This window comes from Scyliorhinus canicula, unplaced genomic scaffold (genome assembly GCF_902713615.1).
Source record: "Scyliorhinus canicula unplaced genomic scaffold, sScyCan1.1, whole genome shotgun sequence".
Taxonomy (NCBI): domain Eukaryota; kingdom Metazoa; phylum Chordata; class Chondrichthyes; order Carcharhiniformes; family Scyliorhinidae; genus Scyliorhinus; species Scyliorhinus canicula.
In genome coordinates, this window is record NW_024055796.1 from 176,431 (window position 1) to 199,378 (window position 22,948).

The following is a 22,948-nucleotide window of genomic DNA, read 5'->3' on the forward strand; positions in this document are numbered from 1 at the left end:
ATCAGTGAATGGAAACAGAGTTTCTTTGTCCACCCGATGGAAATCTGGCATAATCTTGTGTCCCTGAAACAAATCTCCCCATAACCTCCTTTGCTGGAACCATTCTGGTAAATCTCTGCACCTTCTCCAAGAACCTTCACATTCTTCCTGAAGAATGGTGACCAGAGCTTGATAAAGACTCATAAAATAAAATTGGAACCATAAAATTCCTACAATGCAGAAGGAGGCAATTCAGCCCATCAAGTCTGCACTGATTCTCTGAAAGGGCACCCTGCCTAGGCCCACACCACTACCCTGTCTCTGTAACCCCATAGCCCCACCTAACCTGCACATCCCTGGACACGAAGGGGCAATTTATCACGGCCAATCCACCTAATTTTCCCATCTTTGGACTGTTGGAGGAAACCTGAGCACCGGGTGGAAACCCATGCAGACTCTGAGAGAAAGTGCAAACTCCACAGAGACAGTCACCAAGGCCGGAATTGAACCTGGGTCCCTGGCGCTGTGAGACAGTAGTGCTAATCACTGTGCCACCAGAAGCATAGTTTCAGTATCAACATTACTGTTCATGAAGCTGAAGATTGAATTTGCTTTGCCAACTACTCTCTCAATATGCCTTGCAGATATACAAATTCCCTCTTCACCTCTTTCTCTCTCCTCCCAAAGAGGCCAGTTGGGTTTTTGTGACAATCCAGCGGTTTTCATGGTCACTTTTTCCCCAGTGCCGGTCCCAAAAGTGAACAGATTCATTCAGATCAATTTCACAACCTGCCTTTGTGTTTTGTGGGTTCTTTCTCACTCCCTATTTTCTGTTTTTACATCAGTTTCATAGGGTGTTTGAAGGGGAGGATTCAAAGACCGGAAACTCAAACCAAGCATTACATCAGGATCTGACAGAGTCCTCAATTCATCATATCCTGAATAACATCGTACTTTGAACATGGAAGGAAAAAGCATTCTTCACAGTGGGGAGAAACCGTACACGTGTTGTGTGTGTGGACGAGGATTCAGTCAATCATCAGGCCTCACAAGCCACAAATGCAGTCACACCGAGGAGAAACCGTGGAAATGTGCGGACTGTGGGAAAGGATTCACTTTCCCATCCCTGCTGGAAACTCATCGACGCAGTCACACTGGAGAGAGGCCATTCACCTGCTCCAAATGTGGGAAGAGATTCGCTCAGTCATCCAATCTGTCCACACACCAGCGAATTCACACTGGGGAGAGACCATTCACCTGCCCCAAGTGTGGGAAGGGATTCAGTAATTCATCCTACCTGCAGACACACCAGCGAGTTCATACTGGGGAGAGGCCATTCACGTGCTCAGAGTGTGGGAAGGGTTTCACTGACTCATCCGCCCTGCGGAATCACCATCGTGTTCACACCGGGGAGAGACCATTCAGTTGCGCCAAGTGTGGGAAGAGATTCACTCAATCGTCTGACCTGCGGAAACACCATCGTGTTCACACAGGGGAGAGACCATTCACCTGCTCAGAGTGTGGGAAGGGATTCACTGAATCATCTAGCCTCACTGCACATCAGCGAATTCATACTGGGGAGCGTCCATTCACCTGCTCCGAGTGTGGGAAGGGATTCACTCAGTCATCCACTTTGTCTGCACACCAGCGAGTTCACACTGATGAGAGACCTTTTCAATGTCCAGACTGCGGGAATAGCTATAAACGTTCTAGGAATCTGATGCACCATCATCGTGTTCACACTGTCGAGAGACAGTTTAGGTGCTCTCTCTGCAGGACTGGGTTCAGACGATCATCTCAGCTCATCGTACATCAGCGAACTCATACAGTGGAGAGGCCATTCGCTTGCATCAAGTGTGGGAAGGGATTCACTCAGTCATCCAACCTGCTGAGTCACCAGCGAATTCACACTGATGAGAGACCGTTTCAATGTCCAGACTGTGGGAAGTGCTATAAAAGTTCTACATATCTGATGTTCCATCAACGTGTTCACACTGACGAGAAACCGTTTCAATGTCCAGATTGCGGAATGTGCTTTAAAAGTTCTGGGGAACTGATGCAACATCAATGTGTTCACACTGACGAGAGACCATTCAGGTGCTCTCACTGCGGGACTGGGTTTAAGCGATCATCTCACCTCACTGTACATCAGCGAATTCACACTGGGGAGAGGCCATTCACCTGCTTGGAGTGTGGGAAGGGATTCACTCAGTCATCCGCTCTGCAGAAGCACCAGCGAGTTCACACTGGGCAGAAGCCATTCAGCTGCTCCAAGTGTGGGAAGGGATTCACTAAGTCATTCAACCTGCTGAGACACCAACAAGGCCACAAGTAACGACTGCAATTGGGTTTTGCTGTTCCTCACATTCAGGACTGAACCATGTTCATTTGGTTCTCTTTCTGCTGATAAAAATTCCTGATCATTTACAGGGGCTAATATTCTAGCTAAAAGTTAAATAAATTAGATTTGTGTTAAAAACGCAGTGTGTTGAAACTTTTTAATATCTCTGACACAAGTTGGTTCCTTTTGAAGTACTCTCACTCTCCCCTGTCTCTTCCATCCTCACCTCCAACAAGAAGTGTGAGGAGCTTGTGGAGCTTCTTTGTGACTGAGATTGAGTCAATCCGATCAGCTGCCTCTGCTGCTTCCCTCCCTTCCACGAGCTCACCGGACCAAACTGTCTCGAAATTTCATCCTTTCCTGAGCCCTGAACCCACAACTTTCTCTAGTTTCTCTCCCATCTCCCCTCATGCCCTCTCAGAGCTAATCTTGTCCGTGAGACCCAGCTCCTGCTCCATCGACCCTATTCCCACTGAGCTACTGATCAGCCAACTCCCCTGTGTCCACGGATATTGTCAACATTTCGCTCTCTTCAGTCCATCTGTCCTTCAAATCTGCCATCATCACCCCCTCAATAAAACAAACCCTTGACCCTGCTATCCTAACAAATTACTGCCCCATCTTCAACCTCCCTCTCCTCTCCAAACTATATGAACTTGCTGTCACCTCCCAAAGCCTTGCCCATTTTTCCCAGAACTTCCATGTTTGAATCCCTTCAATCAGGTCTCTGCCCTGTCACAGTGAAATACAAGAGACAAACAGAATCTTACCCGGAGAGAAGGCCAACAATCCGGGAGCTTGGATGCAAGGGCGGCACGGTAGCACAGTGGGTATCACTGTTGACTCACAGCACCAGGGAGCCGGGTTGAATTCCCGGCTTCGGTCCCTGTCTGTGCGGAGTCTGGAAGTTCTCCCCATGGCTGCGTGTGTTTCATCCGGGTGCTCCGCTTTCCTCCCACAGTCCAAAGATGTGCAGGTTAGTTGGACTGTCCATGCTGAATTGCCCTTCGTGTCCAAAAGGTTTGCGTGAAGTTACGGGGATAGGGTGGAGGTGTGGGCTTAAGTAGGATGCTCTTTCCCATGGCTGGTACAGACTCGATAGGCTGAATGGCCTCCCCCTGCACTGTAAATTCTCTGATTCTATGAGGCGCGATTGTCCTTTCTGAGCTCCAGCCAGGTGATGTTAAACACTCAGGCGGGAAAGACAAAAATCTACAACGTGTTTAAAACAGCTGATTTATTTCACCAATATCTAGAATGTTAAACTCCAGTCCCTTAGAGGTTATTATCATCAGAAACAAACTCCAACTATCAGAGTAAAAACCTCAAAGGCCTGGTACAGAGAGAGGCCATTTGGCCCATCGTGTGAGTGCTGGCTGCAGTGGAGCTATTCAGCTTAATCCCATTTTGCAGATCTCAGTCGATTGCCCTGTATGTCCCAGCCCTTCAATTGGATATCTAAGACATTAATTTGAAAGTGATCCGGATTTCTGCTTCTATGACCCTATCAGACAGTGAGTTCTAGACTCCCACCACTGAAATGATGACCTCCTAGAAGCCATAGCTTTGCCAAAGGAAGTATCCATTCTAAAGTGCAAGGCCCATACTCAAGACAACACTATAGAAGCACAAGGAAACACCCTTACAGACCGAGTAGCAAAGGAAGCTGCTTCCCAGTGGGATTCTTCAGCAGAACCAAGACACACCTACAAATTGGGAGTGACCAATTTATTACAAGATCTACGTGAAATGCAACACGACTCTGCACAAGAAGAGAAATGGTCATAGTTAGACTCAGGTATCCAGTTGTCTGATGATGATATTTGGAGACAAGTTCAGACGGATAAACCAGTTGCCCCACAGGCACTGATGCCATTTCTGGCCCAACAGATCCATTCATGGGGCCATTTAGACCCAGGACAGATGATGGCTCGATTCCAGAAAAGTTGGTGTGGCAAAGGATTCCAAACACATGCACAATTGGTAACAAACCACTGTGTAACCTGTCAAAAGAACAACTTAGGACCTATAACATCAATGCCTCAGCTAAAAGCTCCTGCCCCTGCAGCAACATTCCAGAACATACAGGTCGATTACATCACCCTTCCTGCATGTCAAAGATACACTGACATCCTTGTAATAGTGGATAGGTTCTCCAGATGGGCCGAGGCTGCTCCAGCCAGGAGGGCTACAGCCACCCATACAGCCAAAGTCCTATACAAAGACTATATTCCCAGATGGGGAGTCCAGCGAGCATTGACTCAGACAATGGAACCCACTTTACAGGTGCTGTTTTCCAGGAGGTTTGCAGGTTACTGAACATCGATTGGAATCTACGCTGCCCTTATCCAGAATCATCAGGCCAAGTGGAACGCATGAACCAGACTTTAAAATAATGACTGTCCAAATACAACCAAGAAGGCAGGAATTGGATTCAAGCCTTGCCACTCGTTTTGTGCAGTTTCAGAGCAACCCCAAACAAACAGGGGCAGCACGGTAGCATGGTGGTTAGCATAAATGCTTCACAGCTCCAGGGTCCCAGGTTCGATTCCCGCTGGGTCACTGTCTGTGCGGAGTCTGCACGTCCTCCCCGTGTGTGCGTGGGTTTCCTCCGGGTGCTCCGGTTTCCTCCCACAGTCCAAAGATGTGCGGGTTAGGTGAATTGGCCATGCTAAATTGCCCGTAGTGTCCTAAAACGTAAGGTGTGGGGGGGGGGGGGGGGGGGGGGGTTGTTGGGTTACGGGTATAGGGTGGATACGTGGGTTTGAGTAGGGTGATCATTGCTCGGTACAACATCGAGGGCCGAAGGGCCTGTTCTGTGCTGTACTGTTCTATGTTCTAACCACAGGTCGAAGCCCATTTGAGGTCATCACTGGCAGGAACTATTGCCTTGAGAAAGGCAGACTGCCATCTGATCAATGATGCTTTACTTAGTTATTGTCAAAACTTAACAAATGCTGTCAGGTGTCGGCGGCATGGGGCGATCCTCCTGAGGGGGGCCATGACTTTATGCCCAGCTGATCTGTATGCGTAAAAAGAATTCTACGCAAACCAAGTGGGAAGGCCCCTACCAGATATTACTCACAACCCAGTCAGCCGTGAAACTCCAAGGAAATAAATCATGGATTCACGCGTCACATGTCAGAATCTGTAAAAATGTTTGCCATAATATAGATTTTCAGTTCTATGTTTGGCCCAGCAGGCCTTACCCAGGAGTTCAATGTTAACACGTTCCTTTACATGTCCTATACCTATGGCAGAGACTTTAACGTCTCTAAGTGCTGGGTCTGTTCTTCTATCCCTACCAATTCCCAAGCAGGTATCCCACTACAGCCTGTTCCTTTTACTTTATCCCAAATGGCAGAATGGTACATTTTCCAAAATCCCGACTATACCCTTCCCCAATGTGGAGACATCAGAACCAAAGAAATGATAAACCATGAGGTTAAGAGATGGCGATCTGCAGGCCGCCCATTAAACACTTTCAAGGGATGGTATCAACATGTCTATAATCAGAAACAGAAACCACCCCAAGTAACCTTCCCAACTGGTCATAATCATACTGGGACCATATATTTAATCAGCTATAATCGTAGAGCATGGAATGCAGGAAACAGTAAATGTGAATATTATTTGGATGTGAGTGCCAGTAAAATGTGCACTCATGACACAAGCAAGGTAGTGGTCCAGGGACATCAAGAGAATCCCATCGACTTTAAAGGGCAACATAATCACACCGATGGGACAAATTTTACAGAACGTTGGTCCCAATATTCTACCTATAATGGCACCTATTACATGTTCAGTAATACTGCATAGCCTTTGCTCCCAGTGAGCGGGAGAGGAGCGTGCTATTTAGGATTCATTATCCCTTTCATCCGTCATTCCCTTTCCCTTTCCCTAGCCGATGCTATAAACGCAGACTCAAAACATGGACCTCTCATCCCACAGTTTGAGAAATATCAACCTCCCACTATCATCAAGAGATCTAAACGTGAGATCACAGGGGCTCTCATCCCTGCCTATGGCATCATCGTACTGACCAGAGAATACATTAAATTGGCCGCAGCCTGAGAGAAAATAACCCAATGACACTGCCCAATCCCTAAGTAGCATTTCAGCGAGATGCTAGCCATTCGAACTGTGGCTTTACTTGGAGGTCCAACCTACTTAAGCACCAGTGGAGTCACACTGGGGAGAGGCCGTTCATCTGCTCGGTGTGTGGAAGGCATTCATTCAGTCATCCCACATGCTGAGGCACCAGCGAGTCCACAAGTAACTGCAGGGATTGGATTTGGATTCTGCTGTTAATTACATCTGGACCGAACCATCTTCACTCTGACAGCTGGAGTTTGTTGCTGCTGATATTAATCAGCCTGAATACTGGGGTGTGTATTGATGTTCTGTATAAATATTGATTAAATCAGCTTTGATTCAGACACTGTGTTTTGAATATTTGGTTTCCTCAATGAAAAGAGGAGACTGATTGATCTGCTGACTGGGACACTATTTTGATCTTTTCTTACTCTGAATTATTTCTGTTCTCTGGTTCACCTTCTCCCAGATTAAACACTGAGATTTCATCAATCCTATCAATCTGTTGGAGACATTGGACGGTTGGTGAGTTTCACCTGATGTTGGTGTCAGTTGCCCTCGGAAGATTTCCCAGTTTTCTGAAATTCCAGTGTGGTTGTGTGTTTGTGTTAATGTAATGATCGGAGTTTCAGTTCCAGTGCTGATGATGGAGGGCCTGTGCTGACAGAACTACAGAATCATTACAGTTCAGGAGGAGGTAATTCGGCCCATCGAGCCTGCACTGCTCACTGAAAGAACATTCTATCTAATCCCACTCCCCTGCCTTATCCCTGTAACCTTGCACATTCTTTCTTTGCAGATAATAACCCAATTCCCTTTTAAATACCTTAATTGATGCTCCATCTCCATCTTAATAAGTTCATTCCAGAGTCCATCCACCCTCTGGGTGGAAACATTTGGCCTCGCATCACCTCTGCTCCTTTTGCTAATTATTTGAATCTGTGCTCTCTTGTTCTTGATGTCCTCCTGAGGGGAAATAGCTTTTCATTATTTACCCTGTCCAAACCTCTCAGGATCTTGATTACCTTTACAAGTCTACCATCAGCCTTCTTTTCTCCAAGGAAAACAGACCCAACCTCTCCTCATAGCTCCAGTTATTTATCCCTGGGATCATTCTTGTGAAGCTTCTTTGGACTCTGTACTCCAATGCCTTCACATCCTTCCTCAAGTTTGATAAAATAATTTCATTGGGATGTAGTGTTGCTGGCTGGGCATTTACTGCCCATCATTAATTGCCTTTGAACTGAGTGGTTTGCTCAGCCATTTCAGAGGGCATTTTCAGAGTCAACCACTTTGCTGTGGGCTGGAGTCACATGTGGGCCACACCGGGTAAGGGCAGGATATTTCCTTCCCTAAAGGACATGAGGGAACCAGATGGGGTTTTATGACAATCAACAATGGTTTCATGGCCATCATTAGACTTTTAAATCCAGATTTTTTAAAATTGAATTCACATTCCACCATTCCAGATACTAACTAAGAAGTTAATTTCTGGACTGAAGAATTGTGAGTTCTTTGAAGATGTAACAAGCAAAGTGGATAATGGGGATCCTGGAGATGTAGTATATCTGGACCTCCGGAAAGCGTTTGATAAGTTGCCGCACAGAAGGTTAATTGACAAGGTGAAATTACATGGGATTAGGAGTAAGTTATTAGTTTAGATAGAAGACTGGCTGACAGACAGGAGACAGAGAGTCAGGATAAATGGTTATTTTTCTGGATGGCAAGATGTAACTAGTGGCTGCCACAGAGCTCGGTCCTTGGGCCCCAGCTATTTACAATCTATATTAACAACTTGGATACAGGTAGAGAATGTTCTATAGCCAAATTTGTAGATTACACAAAAATAGGTGGGACAGGAAGCTGCAATGAGAAAATAAGAACCTTACAAATGGATATAGATAGGTTAGGAAAGAAAATGGAATGTTAGCAAAAGGAATTGAGTAACAAAGAGTTGTTGGAACTATACACGGCATTGTCAAGACCGCACCTGGAGTATTGTGCACAGTTTTGACCCCTTTTTGAGGAAAGTTGTAGTGGCATTGGAGGCAGTTCAGAGGAGGTTCACTAGATTGATTCCAGAGATGAGGGGTTTGTCGTATGAGGAGAGATTGAACAGTTTTGGCCTATACTCCTCTGGAGTTTAGAAGAATGAGGGGAGATCTAATTGAGGTAAAGAAGATGTTAAAAGGTATGGATAGTGGATGGATAGTGGATGGCAAGGTAGCACAGTGGTTAGCATTGTTGCTTCACAGCGCCAGGGTCCCAGGTTCGATTCCCGGCTTAGGTCACTGTTGCGGAGGTCCGCACATTCTCCCTGTGTCGGCGTGGCTTTTCTCTGGGCGTTGCGGTTTCCTCCCACAAGTCCCGAAAGCCGTGCTGTTGGTTAATTTGGGCATCCTGAATTCTCCCTCTGTGTACCTGAAAAGGTGTCAGAATGTGGCGACTAGGGGATTTCCACAGTAACTTCATTACAGTGTTAATGTAAGCCTATTTGTGCCAATAATGAAGATCATAAAGTAGACGTGGAGCTGATGCTTCCTCTTGTGGGGCGTTTTAAATGAGAGGTCATAATCTTAGAATAAGAGCAAATTTAAAACAGATTTGAAGAGAAACTACTTCTTCCAAAGGGTTGTGAATCTGTGGAATTCGCTACCCCAGAGTGCGGTGGATGAAGAGACAGTGAATAAATTCAAAGAGGAGTTAGACAGATTTTTAATTGGTAATGGGTTGAAGGCTTATATAGAGTTGAGCCCAGGATGGGATCAGCCATGATCACATTGAATGTGTTTAGGCTCGGGAGGCTAAATTGCCTACTCCTGCTCCTAGGTCATGTGTTCTTGGGAGGAGATGCTCTGGCTGATTTTGCAATCCAGCTCTTGGTCTTTAGCATTGTGGGTAGCAGATGAGGAACATATCAGCTATGATAGAATGGCGGAGTAGACACGTTGGGCCAAATGGCCTAATTCTGCTCCTGTATCTTATGAACGTATGACTGCAGTCAGAAGTCTTATAACAACAGGTTAAATTCCCAATAGGTTTGTTTCAAATGACAAGCTTTCGAAGCACTGCTCCTTCCTCTGAAAGCTAGTTATTTGAAACAAACCTGTTGGACTTTAACCTGGTGTTGGAAGACTTCTTACTGTGCTCACCCCAGTCCAACGCCGGCATCTCCACATCAGAACTTCTGACTGTACACAGAACAAAACATTTCATTGTACCTCAGTACACGTGACAATAAAACAAATACAATACAAACAAGTCTTGTTTAACCATCTCCTGGGCTCAATTTCCTTTTAAGAAGTACGAAAAGTTGAAATTTCCCATTCTTCGTTTCTTATAGTTGTGACCATCCTGATCACTGTTATCTCCTCCAGACCCCTTCAAGATCTCTGCACTAATTTAGTTCCAGCCACTATTGCAGTCCTAATTTATTTGGTCCACCATTACTGGCCTTTTCTCAACTTTGACAAAGAGTCATTGGACTCGAAACATTAGCTCTTTTCTCTCCCTACAGATGCTGCCAGACTTGCTGAAATTTTCCAGCATTTTCCCTTTCGTTACTGGCCTTTTGTCATTTGACTGGGCCACAAGCTCTGGAATTTCCTCCTTAAAACTCTGTGACTCTCTAACTCACTTTCCTCTGTATGTATATAATGGAGAGCAGACAGGCAGTGATTGACACACAGGACGACCAGTAAGCATGCAGAACAGAGCAGCCAATCACCAGACAGGACACGACCACTATGAAGCCAGAGGGCACCAGTTTTCCTGCTCTCTCGGACCCAACCTCTGAGACAGTCAGAGTATCGTGAGCTAGCCAGGGCAAACACCATGTGGTAGCTAGTTAAGTCTGGTTAGGCTGGTATCAGGTCTCCAGTCAAGTCAGCATCGTGCCAATCCACAGTTGAACAAGTATAATAGTTTAGATGTAAAATAAAATCGTGTTGCATCTCATCAAGTGTTGGAAGTCTGTCTCTCACTACACTGCATCAAGTGCAGTCCACGCCGACCCCCAACACATCATCCTCTGTTATGATTATCCTTAAAATCTAATATCTCCTCATGTTGCATACTGGAGGGCAGCATCGGTGGCGCAGTGGTTAGCATTGTTGCCTACAGCGCTGAGGACCCGGGTTCGAATCCTGGCCCTGGGTCACTGTCTGTGTGGAGTTTGCATATTCTCCCCGTGTCTGCGTGGGTTTCACCCGCACAACCCAAAGATGTGCAGGATAGGTAGATTGGCCACTCTAAATTGCCCCTTAATTGGAAAAAATAATTGTGTACTCTAAATTTTTTTTTAAATGTTGCTCACTGTCAATTGTTATTTTGTAACGTTTCTCTGAGATGTGTTAAAAAGTTTGATTCTGTCAGGGCACAATAAATACGAATTGTTGTCACTGCCCTGGACATATATAATTGTTCGGTCTCATGCATAAGAATTTGTAACTCGGAGTGAAACACTCTGTCATGAAGAAACATTTGAAAAATATTGCCCTCAACAATGATGGCGACTGAGCCTGCTGCTGCCCCAAATAAAGATGGTGGACGCGCTTCGCTACTACCGCCCCCAACAAAGGTGGTGGGTGCGCGCGCGCATTGCTGCTAGTGCCCCATAAAGTTGGCTCGTGCGCATGCGCAGTACCGCAAGAGCGCGAGAGAGAGATGGTGACCTGGTTGTTCCGTCTGTGAGAAAGATGGAGGCCCCACGGTACCGTAGGTTATTTTTCCGGGTTTTCGGTGTACATAACATGTTTAAGAAGTGTGTCCAACGATGCGCCTAATCGAGCTCTCCCTCGATCCCGCCATTCCACCTTCCGGATTGTGGATCCCAAAAAGAACTTTCGTTGCGCCGCCATTAATCGCACTGCGCATGCTTCACTCGGCCCAGCTGGAGGACCTGCCGCTGCCAGTCGGTCCTCCGAATCGGCCCCCTGAGCCCTATTGGTCAGGAGCTGCCGTCAATCATTGTCCTGGCTTTGTGAGGTGTCGGGGACGGGTTTAAAAATCCCAAATGTGGCCCCAGAGCCGAATGTGAAACAATGAACATTCTCCACTCTCAGTGTCCGTCACTTCCGGCTTCTCTCCACAAACAACCTCATAGAGACCAGGGGGGAGACACTGACTCAATGACAATGCATTAGTCACCCAGAGAGACAGGAACATTCAATTAATAAAATCTGGAATTTAAAGTTAGTCTCAGTGATTGTGACTGAGGGTCACTGAGAAAATCTTCAATGTCACTGGATTAGTGGAAAAGACTAATGTAACCCATCTTGTTCAAAAAGGCGGAAACTAGTTTAAAACCTGTTGGGAAACTGTTAGAATCCATTATTGAGGAAGTAGTAGCTGGACCTTTGGAAAGTCAAACCGCAATCAATCAGAGCCAGCGTGGTTTTGTGAAGCGTAGATCGTGTTTGACTCATTTGTTTGGAGCTCTTTGAAGTAACAAGCCAAATGGATAATGGGGTCCTGTAGACGTATTTGGACTTCCAGAGTACATTTGATGAGATGGAATTTAACATGCGTAAGTGTGAGGTTATCCATTTTGGTCAGAGGAATAAAAAGGCAATTTATTATTTAAATGGAGAGAAACTTTAGAGGACATTGGTTTGGGTGATGAACAAATATTTCACCTCTGTCTCCAGCCAAGAGAATGAGGAAGTAGATATTGAACTCACAGAGAGAGACCGAGAGGTTCTTGAGTGAATTGACAGAGGGAGTGACAAGGCATTGGAAGTGTTGGCAGGCTTAAAAGTGGACAAATCTCCAGGTCTGGATGAATTGTGTCCCAGGATGCTGTGGGAGGCAAGAGAGATTGTAGGGGCTCTGACCCAAATGTTTAATTCCTCTTTGGTGATGAGATGGTGCTAGAGGACTGGAGAACAGCTAATATGATCCCACTATTTAAGAAAGTTTGCAGAGATAAGCCAGGGAACTACAGACCATTGAGTCTCACGTCAGAGGTAGGGAAACTATTGGAGAAAATTCAGAAGGAAAGCATCCATCTCCACTTGAAGAGGCAAGGTTTGATCAGGAATAGTCAGCATGGCTTTGTCAGAGGGATGCCTTCTCAGTAAAGTGATGCAGAGCGACACCGCCGCAGGCCGGCCTTGGCCCGGGAGTCGGAGCGCCCGGCCAGCCCCAGCTCCTGCAGCGAGAGCGACTGCATCTGTAGCGAGGCTGAGGCAGTGTCGTTGCCATTGGCGTTGCGGGCCGCACAGCGGTAGGTGCCGGAGTCCATGCGGTGGACCGAGGTGATCTGCAGGCTGCCGTCCGGCAGAGTTGGGGCCGGAAAGGAGCGAGGGGCAGACGGGGGTCCGGGCGCCCGGGGAGGAGGCCGTGGCCCTCGGGGTTCAGGCCGAGGTCCTTGCCTACTGGGCCCAGGCCCCCGGGGAGGCCCATCCCAGCCTCGGGGTGCCGTGGGTTGAGCACCAGGATGAGGGGCGGCGGCTGGCCGTCGGCCGAGCAGAGCAGGGTGACGGTCTGGCCCTCTTGGGCCTGCAGCCGCTTCAGCCTCTTAACGCAGATGCGGGGCCGGCGGCAGCTGAAGCTGCTGGCTTCCCCCAGATACACACCCATACACAGGATACCTCTCCCAGACGCACACCCGCACACAGGACACCTCCCCCCAGACACACACCCACACACAGGACACCTCCCCCAGACACACACCCACACACAGGATACCTCCCCCAGATGCACACCCACACACAGGACACCTCCCCCCCAGACACACACCCACACACAGGACACCTCCCACAGACACACACCCACACACAGGATACCACCCCCAGACGCACACCCACACACTGGACATCTCCCCGCAGACACCCACCCACACACTGGACACCTCTCCGCAGACACCCACCCACACACACCACACATCCCCCCCAGACACCCACCCACACACAGCACACCTCCCCCCCAGACACACTGGACACCTCCTCCACAGACACACTCACCCACACACAGCACACCTCCCCCCAGACACACTCACACACAGGACACCACCCCCAGACACACACAAAGCCATAGGACAACTCCCTGAAAATGTCACGGGCAAGTCCAGAAAATAATCAAAAAGGCTAAAGGCATTTATATCTAGAGGATTGGAGTATAACGTCACAGACGTTATGCTGCTGTTATACAACACCCTGTGAGACCCCACTTGGAGAACTGTGAGCCATTCTGGGCACCACACCTTCGAGAAGATATTTTGGTCTTGGAAGGACTGCAATATAGATTTACTAAAACGATACCCCACGATATTTGGACTACGGGCCTTACGACGGGAGATTAAACAAATTAGGCCTGTTTTTGCGAGAATTTAGACGGTTAAGGTGTGATCTATTTGCAGTATTTATGATATTAACAGGGAAAGACACGGTAGACAAAGATAAACTATTTCCACTGGTTGGAGATTCTGAAACTGGGATCATTGTCCAAAAATCAGGGCTGGACCATTCAGGAGAGATGTTAGGAAGAACTTAGAACATAGAACAGTACAGCACAGAACAGGCCCATCGGCCCTCGATGTTGTGCCGAGCAATGATCACCCTACTCAAACCCACGTATCCACCCTATACCCGTAACCCAACAATGCCCCCCCCCCCCCCCCCCCCCCCCCCCCTTAACCTTACTTTTTAGGACACTACGGGCAATTTAGCATGGCCAATCCACCTAACACGCGCATCTTTGGACTGTGGGAGGAAACCGGAGCACCCGGAGGAAACCCACGCACACACGGGGAGGACGTGCAGACTCCGCACAGACAGTGACCCAGCCGGGAATCGAACCAGGGACTCTGGAGCTGTGAAGTATTTATGCTAACCACCGTGCTGCCCACCTCTTCGCATACAGGGTGGGAGAGGTTTGGAACTCTCTCCCACAAACAGCAGGTGAAGCTGGAACAGTTAATTTTGTATCTGAAATAGATAGACTTTTGTTGAGCAAAGATACGAAGGAATATGGAGTGAGGTCACAGACCAGCCATGACCTCACTAAATGGCAGGACAGACTCGAAGGGCTGAATGGCCTACTCCTGTCCCTGTGTGTATTTCTGTGATTCTGAAATTCAGACAACACCATGATAGGGAAAGTGTCCGGATTAGAACCTGAGTTAGTCCGAGCTGCAAACCATCCCTCCAGATCCTTGCCCTTCATTGATTTAATGAAGGTCAAGGTAATAATTGGATTATTGAAAGACTTGATGGAGTTGTTGGATACCATTTTTCGGGTCTCACGATAAAGCCTGACGTAATTCACTCCCCACAGGCTTGAGCTGCATTTGAACTTCATCAAAGCCTCGGCGCTTTGTGTTGCTGCCGAAAAGGCCTGGAAGAAGTAGATCCTCATTCCTTCCTGGAGCCAGGTGCCACCTCGCCGCTCCCTCTCCAGGACATTCTCTCAAGTTGTGGAAGTGAATGATTCCAGGCCTGGGATGAAAACTATCCCTCAGCCTCAGAGACAGAATACGATGAACCCTTTCTAATTTGAAACGGCCAGGCTTCACATCCAGCCTGAGAAAACATGGCAGTCAGTCCTTGAAAAACCGAACGGGAGCCTTAGTCTCTACACTAAATGGACAGAAAATAACATCATTTATGGGCAGCATTATAGCAAAGTGGTTAGCAGAGTCACTTCACAGCTCCAGGGTCCCGGGATCGATTCCTGGCTTGGGTCACTGTCTGTGCGGAGTCTGCACATTCTCCCTGTGTTTGTGTGGGTTTACTTCAGGTGCTCCGGTTTCCTCCCACAGTCCAAAGATGTGCAGGTTAGGTGGATCGGCCATGATAAATATCCCTTAGTGCCCAAATAAAAGGTTACGTGGAGTTACGGGGTTGGGCTGGAGGTATGGGTTTGGGTGGGGTGCTGTTTCCAAGGCGCAGACTCCATGGCCGAGTGGCCTCCTTCTGCAATGTAAATTCTATGATGACCATCTGATAGGCTGATGACTCGGATGTTCTTTCTCCGGCCCTCGGTCCTCCAAGTCCTCCAGGACCTCCGCCAGCCACTTGGCTGGTTTTCAAAGGATTGAATTCTTGCCGCCGTTGAGGAGGCATCTTGCTGAATGGTCAGGATTCTCTCCTCCGGATCATTGAGCCTCTTCATGGCGTTTTACAGCTGGGCCTCATGAGCAGATTCTGGTCAATAACACGGATAATGTCGGCAGTCATCATTTCCGCCACCTCCCAGAGCCCCGGAGAGCGCGGGGTCGAGAGACCTCCTGAGGATCAGGCCGCCAGGTTGAAAAGACAACATTCCCACAGAATCTGCGAGTGCTGTTTTACCCTACCAGACCGCACTCTGAAGTGTTCCAGGAACACGATAACAAATATGAATTCAAGGATTAAATAAAATAGTGCCGGGCAATCGGGATAAGTGACAGATTATAGGTGAGTGGCACCAGAGGCTGCGGAATAGCAGCTACTCCAACACCCGTATCACATGCCTGACACCCCCCCCCCCCCCCCCCCCCCCCCCCCCCCCCGCTCCCTCCCCGCCCCCGCTCCCTCCCCGCCACAGACAGATTTCTGATAGAGGGTGTCGAGCGTTATGGGGAACCGGCAGGAAAATGGAGAGAAAGCTGAGATGGGATTTCTTTACTCGAGGATGTGGTGAAGGTTTGGAATTCTCTACCCTCGAGGATTCTGGAGCTTCAGTCATCAAGTATTTTCAAGACACAGACTGATAGGTTTCTAGATATTGAAGATGTTGAGGGATTATGGGGGATAGTGTGGGAAAACGGTGCTTAGGTAGATTGGCCAAGGATCTCATTGAATAGTTGAGCAGAGTCAGTGGGCCGAATGACCTATTCTTGCTCCTATTATAATTCATAGAATTTACAGAGCAGAAGGAGGCCATTCGGCCCATCGAGTCTGCACTGGCTCCTGGAAAGAGCAGCCTACCTAAGGTTAACACCACCACCCTATCCCCATAACCCAGTAACCCCACCCAACACTAAGGGCAATTTTGGACACAAGGGCAATTTATTATGTCCAATCCACCTAACTTGCACATCTTTGGGCTGTGGGAGGAAACCGGAGGAAACCCACACACACACGGGGAGGATGTGCAGACTCCGCACAGACAGTGACCCAAGCCGGAATCGAACCTGGGACCCTGGCGCTGTGAAGCGATTGTGCTATCCACAATGCTACCGTGTGTCCTGGTCAGGAAGCAGTGAGCTGAGCTTGGATCTGTCAATCAACATGAATCAGCAACTTCAGGAGAATTGGGATAGTGAATATTAGATACAGCAGTGTGCTAATGGAGGGAGAGTGTGTGGGATGGAGATTTACAGCTTTTGGAGAACGAGAGAGGAAATTATGTTCCATCAGAACTAGAATTGTCTGAGTTTCTATCCTGTACTAACAATGATGACGCTGGTATATTGTTTTCACAGCATATTAGATGAGGAGGAATTACAGACAGAAATCTCAAACGTTAGATCACGATCTGACAGAGTCACGCAATTGCTTGGAACCTGAATATCATCGGACTCTGAATATCATTCGCCTTTGAATCTAGAAGAAGAACTGATTGCCTGAACTGTCAGCTTCTAAACATTTCAAACATCAGTGTGACTGGAAAAGCACCAAGACCCACACAACACACACCCGAGTGAGAGTGTTCCAGTGAACTGACTGTGGAAAGATCAGTGTGACTGGAAAAGCACCAAGACCCACACAACACACACCCGTGTGAGAGAGTTCCAGTGAACTGACTGTGGGAAGAGCTTTAACCAGTTACACAGCCTGAAAAACACCACACCATTCACAGTGAGGAGAGACAGTGCACATGTTCTGTGTGTAGACAAGGCTTCCAGTGATTGTCCAATCTGGAGAGACACGAGGAGTCCCAAAACATGGAGAAACCGTGGAAATGTGTGGACTGTGGGAAGGGATTCAGATTCCCATCAAAGCTGGAGACTCATCGACGCAGTCACACTGGGGAGAGGCCGTTCACATGCTCCCAGTGTGGGAAAGGATTTACTCAATTATCCAACCTGCAGTCACACCAGCGAGTTCACACAGGGGAGAGGCCATTCACCTGCTCCCAATGTGGAAAAGGATTTTGTGATTCATCCCACCTATTGCGACACCAGCGAGTTCACACTGGGGAGAGGCCATTCACCTGCTCCCAGTGTGGGAAAGGATTTGCTGAAGTATCCGACCTGCAGAAACACCAGCGAGTTCACACTGGGGAGAGGCCGTTCACCTGTTTTCAGTGTGGGAAAGGATTTAGTGAAGTATCCGACCTGCGGAGACACCAGCGAGTTCACACTGGGGAGAGGCCATTCACCTGCTCTCAGTGTGGGAAAGGATTTACTCAGTTATCCACCTTGCGGAGGCACCAGCGATTTCACACTGGGGAGAGACCATTCACCTGCTCTCAGTGTGGGAAGGGATTTACTGAGGTATCCGACCTGCAGAAACACCAGCGAGTTCACACTGGGGAGAAGCCGTTCAACTGTTGTCAGTGTGGGAAAGGATTTGGTGAAGTATCTGACCTGCGGAGACACCAGCGAGTTCACACTGGGGAGAGGCCATTCACCTGCTCTCAGTGTGGAAAGGAATTCATTGATTCATCCACCCTGCGGAGACACCAGCGAGTTCACACTGGGGAGAGGCCATTCACCTGCTCTCAGTGTGGGAAGGGATTCACTCAGTTATCCCACCTGTGGAGACACCAGCAAGTTCACACTGGGGAGAGACCATTCATCTGCTCTCAGTGTGGGAGAGGATTTACTCAGTTATCCAACCTGCGGAGACACCAAGTTCACACTGGGGAGAGGCGATTCACATCTCAATGTGAGACGGGATTGCACGTTTCATCGCACCTGCTGTAACACCAACAATTTCACAGTCGATTATAGGGGTTGGATTCTGCTGTTATTGTTTCTGCTCTACAGCCAGGACTGCATTTTGTTCATTCTGACAGGTGGTCAGTGGGGATGGTCGGAGGGTTTCTTTCTGCTGGACTGGCCAGTCTCACAACTTTGCCTCCAGTGGGCTGATGCTGTTTGAGCCTTGTTGCTAATACCTGGCTTCAAATTGCACAAGGATCTCCGAGTGAAAGGGTGTTTGGAAGTGTGAAGATATTTAGTTGCTATTTCTGTTTGATACCCCCCAAAGCATGCCACGTTGCCATGGAGATGGGCCCTGGTGGTTACATGGTTCTTTTGTTTAATTTATCTGGGTGTTCCTCACAGAATAAAACTATCAGGGTATGAGGGGCAAGTCGTCTGAGGTGGACTGGGAAACTGATTGGTACAGGGAATGCCTAATATTTAAGGAATAATTACATATTTATCAGGGGGTCGGTCAGCTCAGTTGGCTGGATGGCTGGTTGGTGATGCAGAGCAAAGCCAACAGTGAGTATTCAACTCCCGTACTGGCTGAGTTTATCCATGAAGGCCCGGCCTTCTCAACCAGGCCCCTCGCCTGAGGTGTACTGACCCTCGGGTTAAATCACCTCCAGTCAGCTCTCGGTCAAAGGGGAGAGCAATCTATGGCCCTCTGGGAGTTTTGCAACTTTTTATTCACATATATACAACAAATATAGATTCCTTTAAGGAACAAATATCCAACAGGAAAATGATGCAACCTTGGTTAACAAGATAAGTTAAAGATTCCATGAGATCAATTAGAATTCAGCAAAGGAGGATCAAGAAACTGATGAGAGCAAACTGGGGAGAAACATAAAAACCGACTGGAAAAGCTTCCACAGGAATGTGAAAAGGAAAAGATTAGCAAAGACCAATGTGGGTCCATTCCAGGCAGAGATGGGAGAGTTTATAATGGGGAGTAAGGAAATGGCAGAGAAACTAAACAATGTCTGTCTGTCTTCACAGAGGAAGATACAGAAATTGTCCCCAAAACACCAGAGAACCAAGGGACTGGCAGAGATTAGTATTGGTGAAAAAGTAGTACTGGAGAAATTAATGGGGCTGAAAGTGAATAAATCCCCAAAAGCTGATGATCTCCATCCCAGAGTGTTGAACGAGGTGGCTGTAGAGATCTCTATTCCTCATTCTAAATTCTCCTGACTCTATCTGGAATGGACAAACCTTTGTCTGAGCCAAATGTTTCCTTTTTACGTAGCCACAGAAGCTTCAACAGTCCATTTTAATGTATTTTGCTAGTTCACATTCTATTCTATTCTCCCTTTGTTTCTCGGTGTCTTGGTCGAAGAACGGAAGTAAATCCTCGGGAATGAATCACCACTTTGGACAGATTCTGAGACAATTAAGTTTTGACTTCCAGGACAGAGTAACTGTAATCGTGGAGTGTGATTATAGTTTATGTAAAAGGGCAAAGTTCAATTTTATAGTTTAATGTGTAGGCTTCTGAGTTAAAGTAGCTTCTAAAACCAAAGAGAAAATGGTGGAAAATCTCAGCAGGTCTGTCAGCATCTGTAGGGAGAGAAAAGAGCTCATGTTTCAAGTTCAGATGTCCCTTTGTCAAAGTAGCTTCTAGTTTGATGGTTTGTTGCATTAAAAGTCATAAAACGTGAAGTCCCGCCGTGTGATCCTTTAATTTGTTGACTGGGAATTTGATTTTTTCTAACAAGTTGCTGACCTTTACCGAGATCCTAATCTATAAGTTTTGACTCCCTATTTGAGCCTCGGACACCTTTCTGTCTCTCTAGTGCTTATCCCAATGCTGTTCTCACGTGTAATGGTAATCCCCATGCCGATGATCTGGCACGCCTTGTAGAGGTTGCCATGGCATGGTTGTGTAGTGTCGTAGTCGGTGTTGTGAAGACTGAGTAGTTTGCTGTAAACAATGGTTTGTTTGAGGTTGTGCAGTTGTTTGAAGGCAGGTAGTGAGGGTGTGGGGATGACTGTGGCAAGGTGTTCCTCTTCATCGATGACTTGTTGAAGGCGGCGAAGAAGTCTGTCCTGGCTTGAAACTATTCACACCTCTTTAACCTTTGATTATCCTTCTGTCCAGTCGCATTTTTAAAAAATCATGTTCTGTTTCATCAATTAACTTTTAACAGGAAAATATTTGAATTTGTTGGACTTTTCCTGATTACATTTATTCACTTGAGGGGAAGCTGCAGATGTGCTTTACCTGGATTTGCAGAAGGTATTTCCCAAGGTGCCACATTAAAGGTTATTACACAAAATAAGAGCTCATGGTGTAGGGGCAACATAGCAGCATGGATAGAGGATTGGTTAGCGAACAGGAAGCAGCCAGTAGGTATAAATGGGTCATTTCTGGGTGGGTAAGATGTGACAAGTGGAATGTCACCAGGATCAGTGCTGGGCTCCCAACCATTTACAATCTGTATGAATGTGTTGGATGACGGGATTGACTGTCTGGCGGCTAAATTTTCTGATGCCTCAAATACAGGCAGGAAAGTAATTTGTGAAGTGGACTTAAGGAGTCTGCAAAGGACTACAAATAGGTTAAGTGAGTGGGCAAAAAACTGATAGATGGAGCCTAACTTTGGAAAATGTGAATTTCCCACTTTGTCAGGAAGTATTAAATAAAACAATGTTATTTAAATGGAGAGAGATTGCAGAACTCTGAGGTACAGAGGGATCAGGGTGCCCAATCCCACGTTAGTCTGCAGGTACAGCAAGTGATTAGGAAGGTCCATGGAATATTATTGTTTATTGTAAAGAAAATCTAATATAAATGTAGGGATGTTTTGCTGCATTGGATAGAGTCATAGAGGTTTACAGCATGAAAACAGGCCCTTCGGCCCAACTTGTCCAGGCCACCCAGTTTTTACCACTGAGCTAGTCCCAATTGCTCGCATTTCGCCCATAACCCTCTATACCCAGCTTTTCCACATAACTGTCTAATTGTTTTTTAAAAGACAGAATTGTATCCGCCTCAACTACTGCCTCTGACAGCTCGTTCCAGACATTCACCACGCTATGTATGAAAATATTGCCTCTCTGGATCCTTTTGTATCTTTCCCTTCTTACCTTAAACCTAAACTCTCAAGTGGACTCCCCTACCTTTGCGAAAAGATGTTGACTATCTACCCTATCTATGCTGCTCATTATTTTGTAGACCTCTAGAAGATCACCCCTCAGCCTCCGACAAAGTCCCAGTCTATTCCTCTCCTTATAACCCAGAGCATCAAGTCCTGGTAGTAACCAAGAAAATCTGCACTCTTTAGTTTAATAATATCCTTTCTATAATAGGACCAGAACTGTGCACAGTACTCAAAGTGTGACCGTACTAATGTCTTGTACAACTTCAGCAAGACATCCCAACTCCTGTATCCAATGTGCTGACCAATGAAACCATGTATGCCGAATGCCGCCTTCACCACCCTGTCCTCCCGTGACTCCACGTTCAAGAAGCTATGGACCTTTACTCCTAGATCTCTTTGTTCTATAACTCTCCCCAACTCCCTACCATTAACTGAGTAGGTCCTGCCCCGATTCGATCTCCCAAAATGCAGCACATCACATTTATCAAAATGATTTATTTCGCACCTTTAAGGATAGATTGAGTGCATAGCTGGAGAATGGAATTATTCAAAAAGATATGACTGTGGAAAGATTCTCCGCTGCCCACAACGGGTCGGAGAATAGCGGGAGGGCCTTCCCGTCAATTTTCACGGCCTCCCTCTATTCCCCCCCACCCCCCGGCAGCCCCTTGACACGAATCGCTGCTCGCCGTTATTTACGGCGAACAGCGATTCTCCACAGGCCGATGGGCCGTTTACACGGCCGCGATCACACCTGCTTTCAGCGTTCGTGAAAACGGCCGCAAAGTGCCCGTCCCGGATAACCATGGCACCGATTGGCACGGCTGCACCACAGCCGTGCCAAGGGTGGCATGGGCCTGCGATCGCGGGCAGCGGGTCCGATACCCGCGCACTATTTGTTCTTCCGCCGCCCCGCAGGATCAGTCCGCGGGGCGGCTGAGGGGCATGACGGCCCGCGCATGCGCGGGTTTGACGCATCTGCGTGATGACGTCATCCGCGCGCGTCAGCCGCCATGACTCTTGGCAGGCGGAGTTAGCGACGTTCGCTAACTCCGCATCACCATGATTCCCCCGGCCCCATTACTAGCCCCGACCGGAGGATGATAATCGGGTCCCAGGACGGAGCTCCGAGGCTGGCGTGAAACACGGCCAATTTCACGGCATGCTGGATTTGCGGAGAATCGCGCCCAATTCAGATAAGGAATAATCTATTGCCACGTTTGCAGAAATTCAGACATTGTTTCATAAAACGTTGCATCAACGTTTCATGTAACGATTAAGACCATCGTATTCCATTACATTTAGTGTGAAATACTTAGCAAGGTTAATGCAAGTACCTTATCTTTGTAAGATTGGCACAGGTGGCTGGTGCACGTACACCCTGAATTAGTTTGATGGACATTAGGAAATCTTTAGTAATGCCCAATGTTTGAATAATAAATCATTTTCTTTTTTAAAAATAAATTTCGAGTGCCCAATTAATTTTTTCCAAGTAAGGGGCAATTTTCTGTGGCCAATCTACCTACCCTGCACATCTTTGGGTTGTGGGGGCGAAACCCACACAAACAC

General features: G+C 47.4%; 1 protein-coding gene across 1 annotated transcript; it reads left to right on the plus strand.

Annotated features, from left to right (window-relative positions):
* Positions 1–1,036: 1,036 nt before the first annotated feature.
* Positions 1,037–18,065, plus strand: LOC119961088 (gastrula zinc finger protein XlCGF26.1-like; the record flags this gene model as incomplete). Its single annotated transcript, XM_038788571.1, has 2 exons — positions 1,037–2,235; positions 17,378–18,065. Coding segments are annotated over 2 exons (1,887 nt in total), but the record flags the coding sequence as incomplete, so codon positions are not given.
* Positions 18,066–22,948: the final 4,883 nt, after the last annotated feature.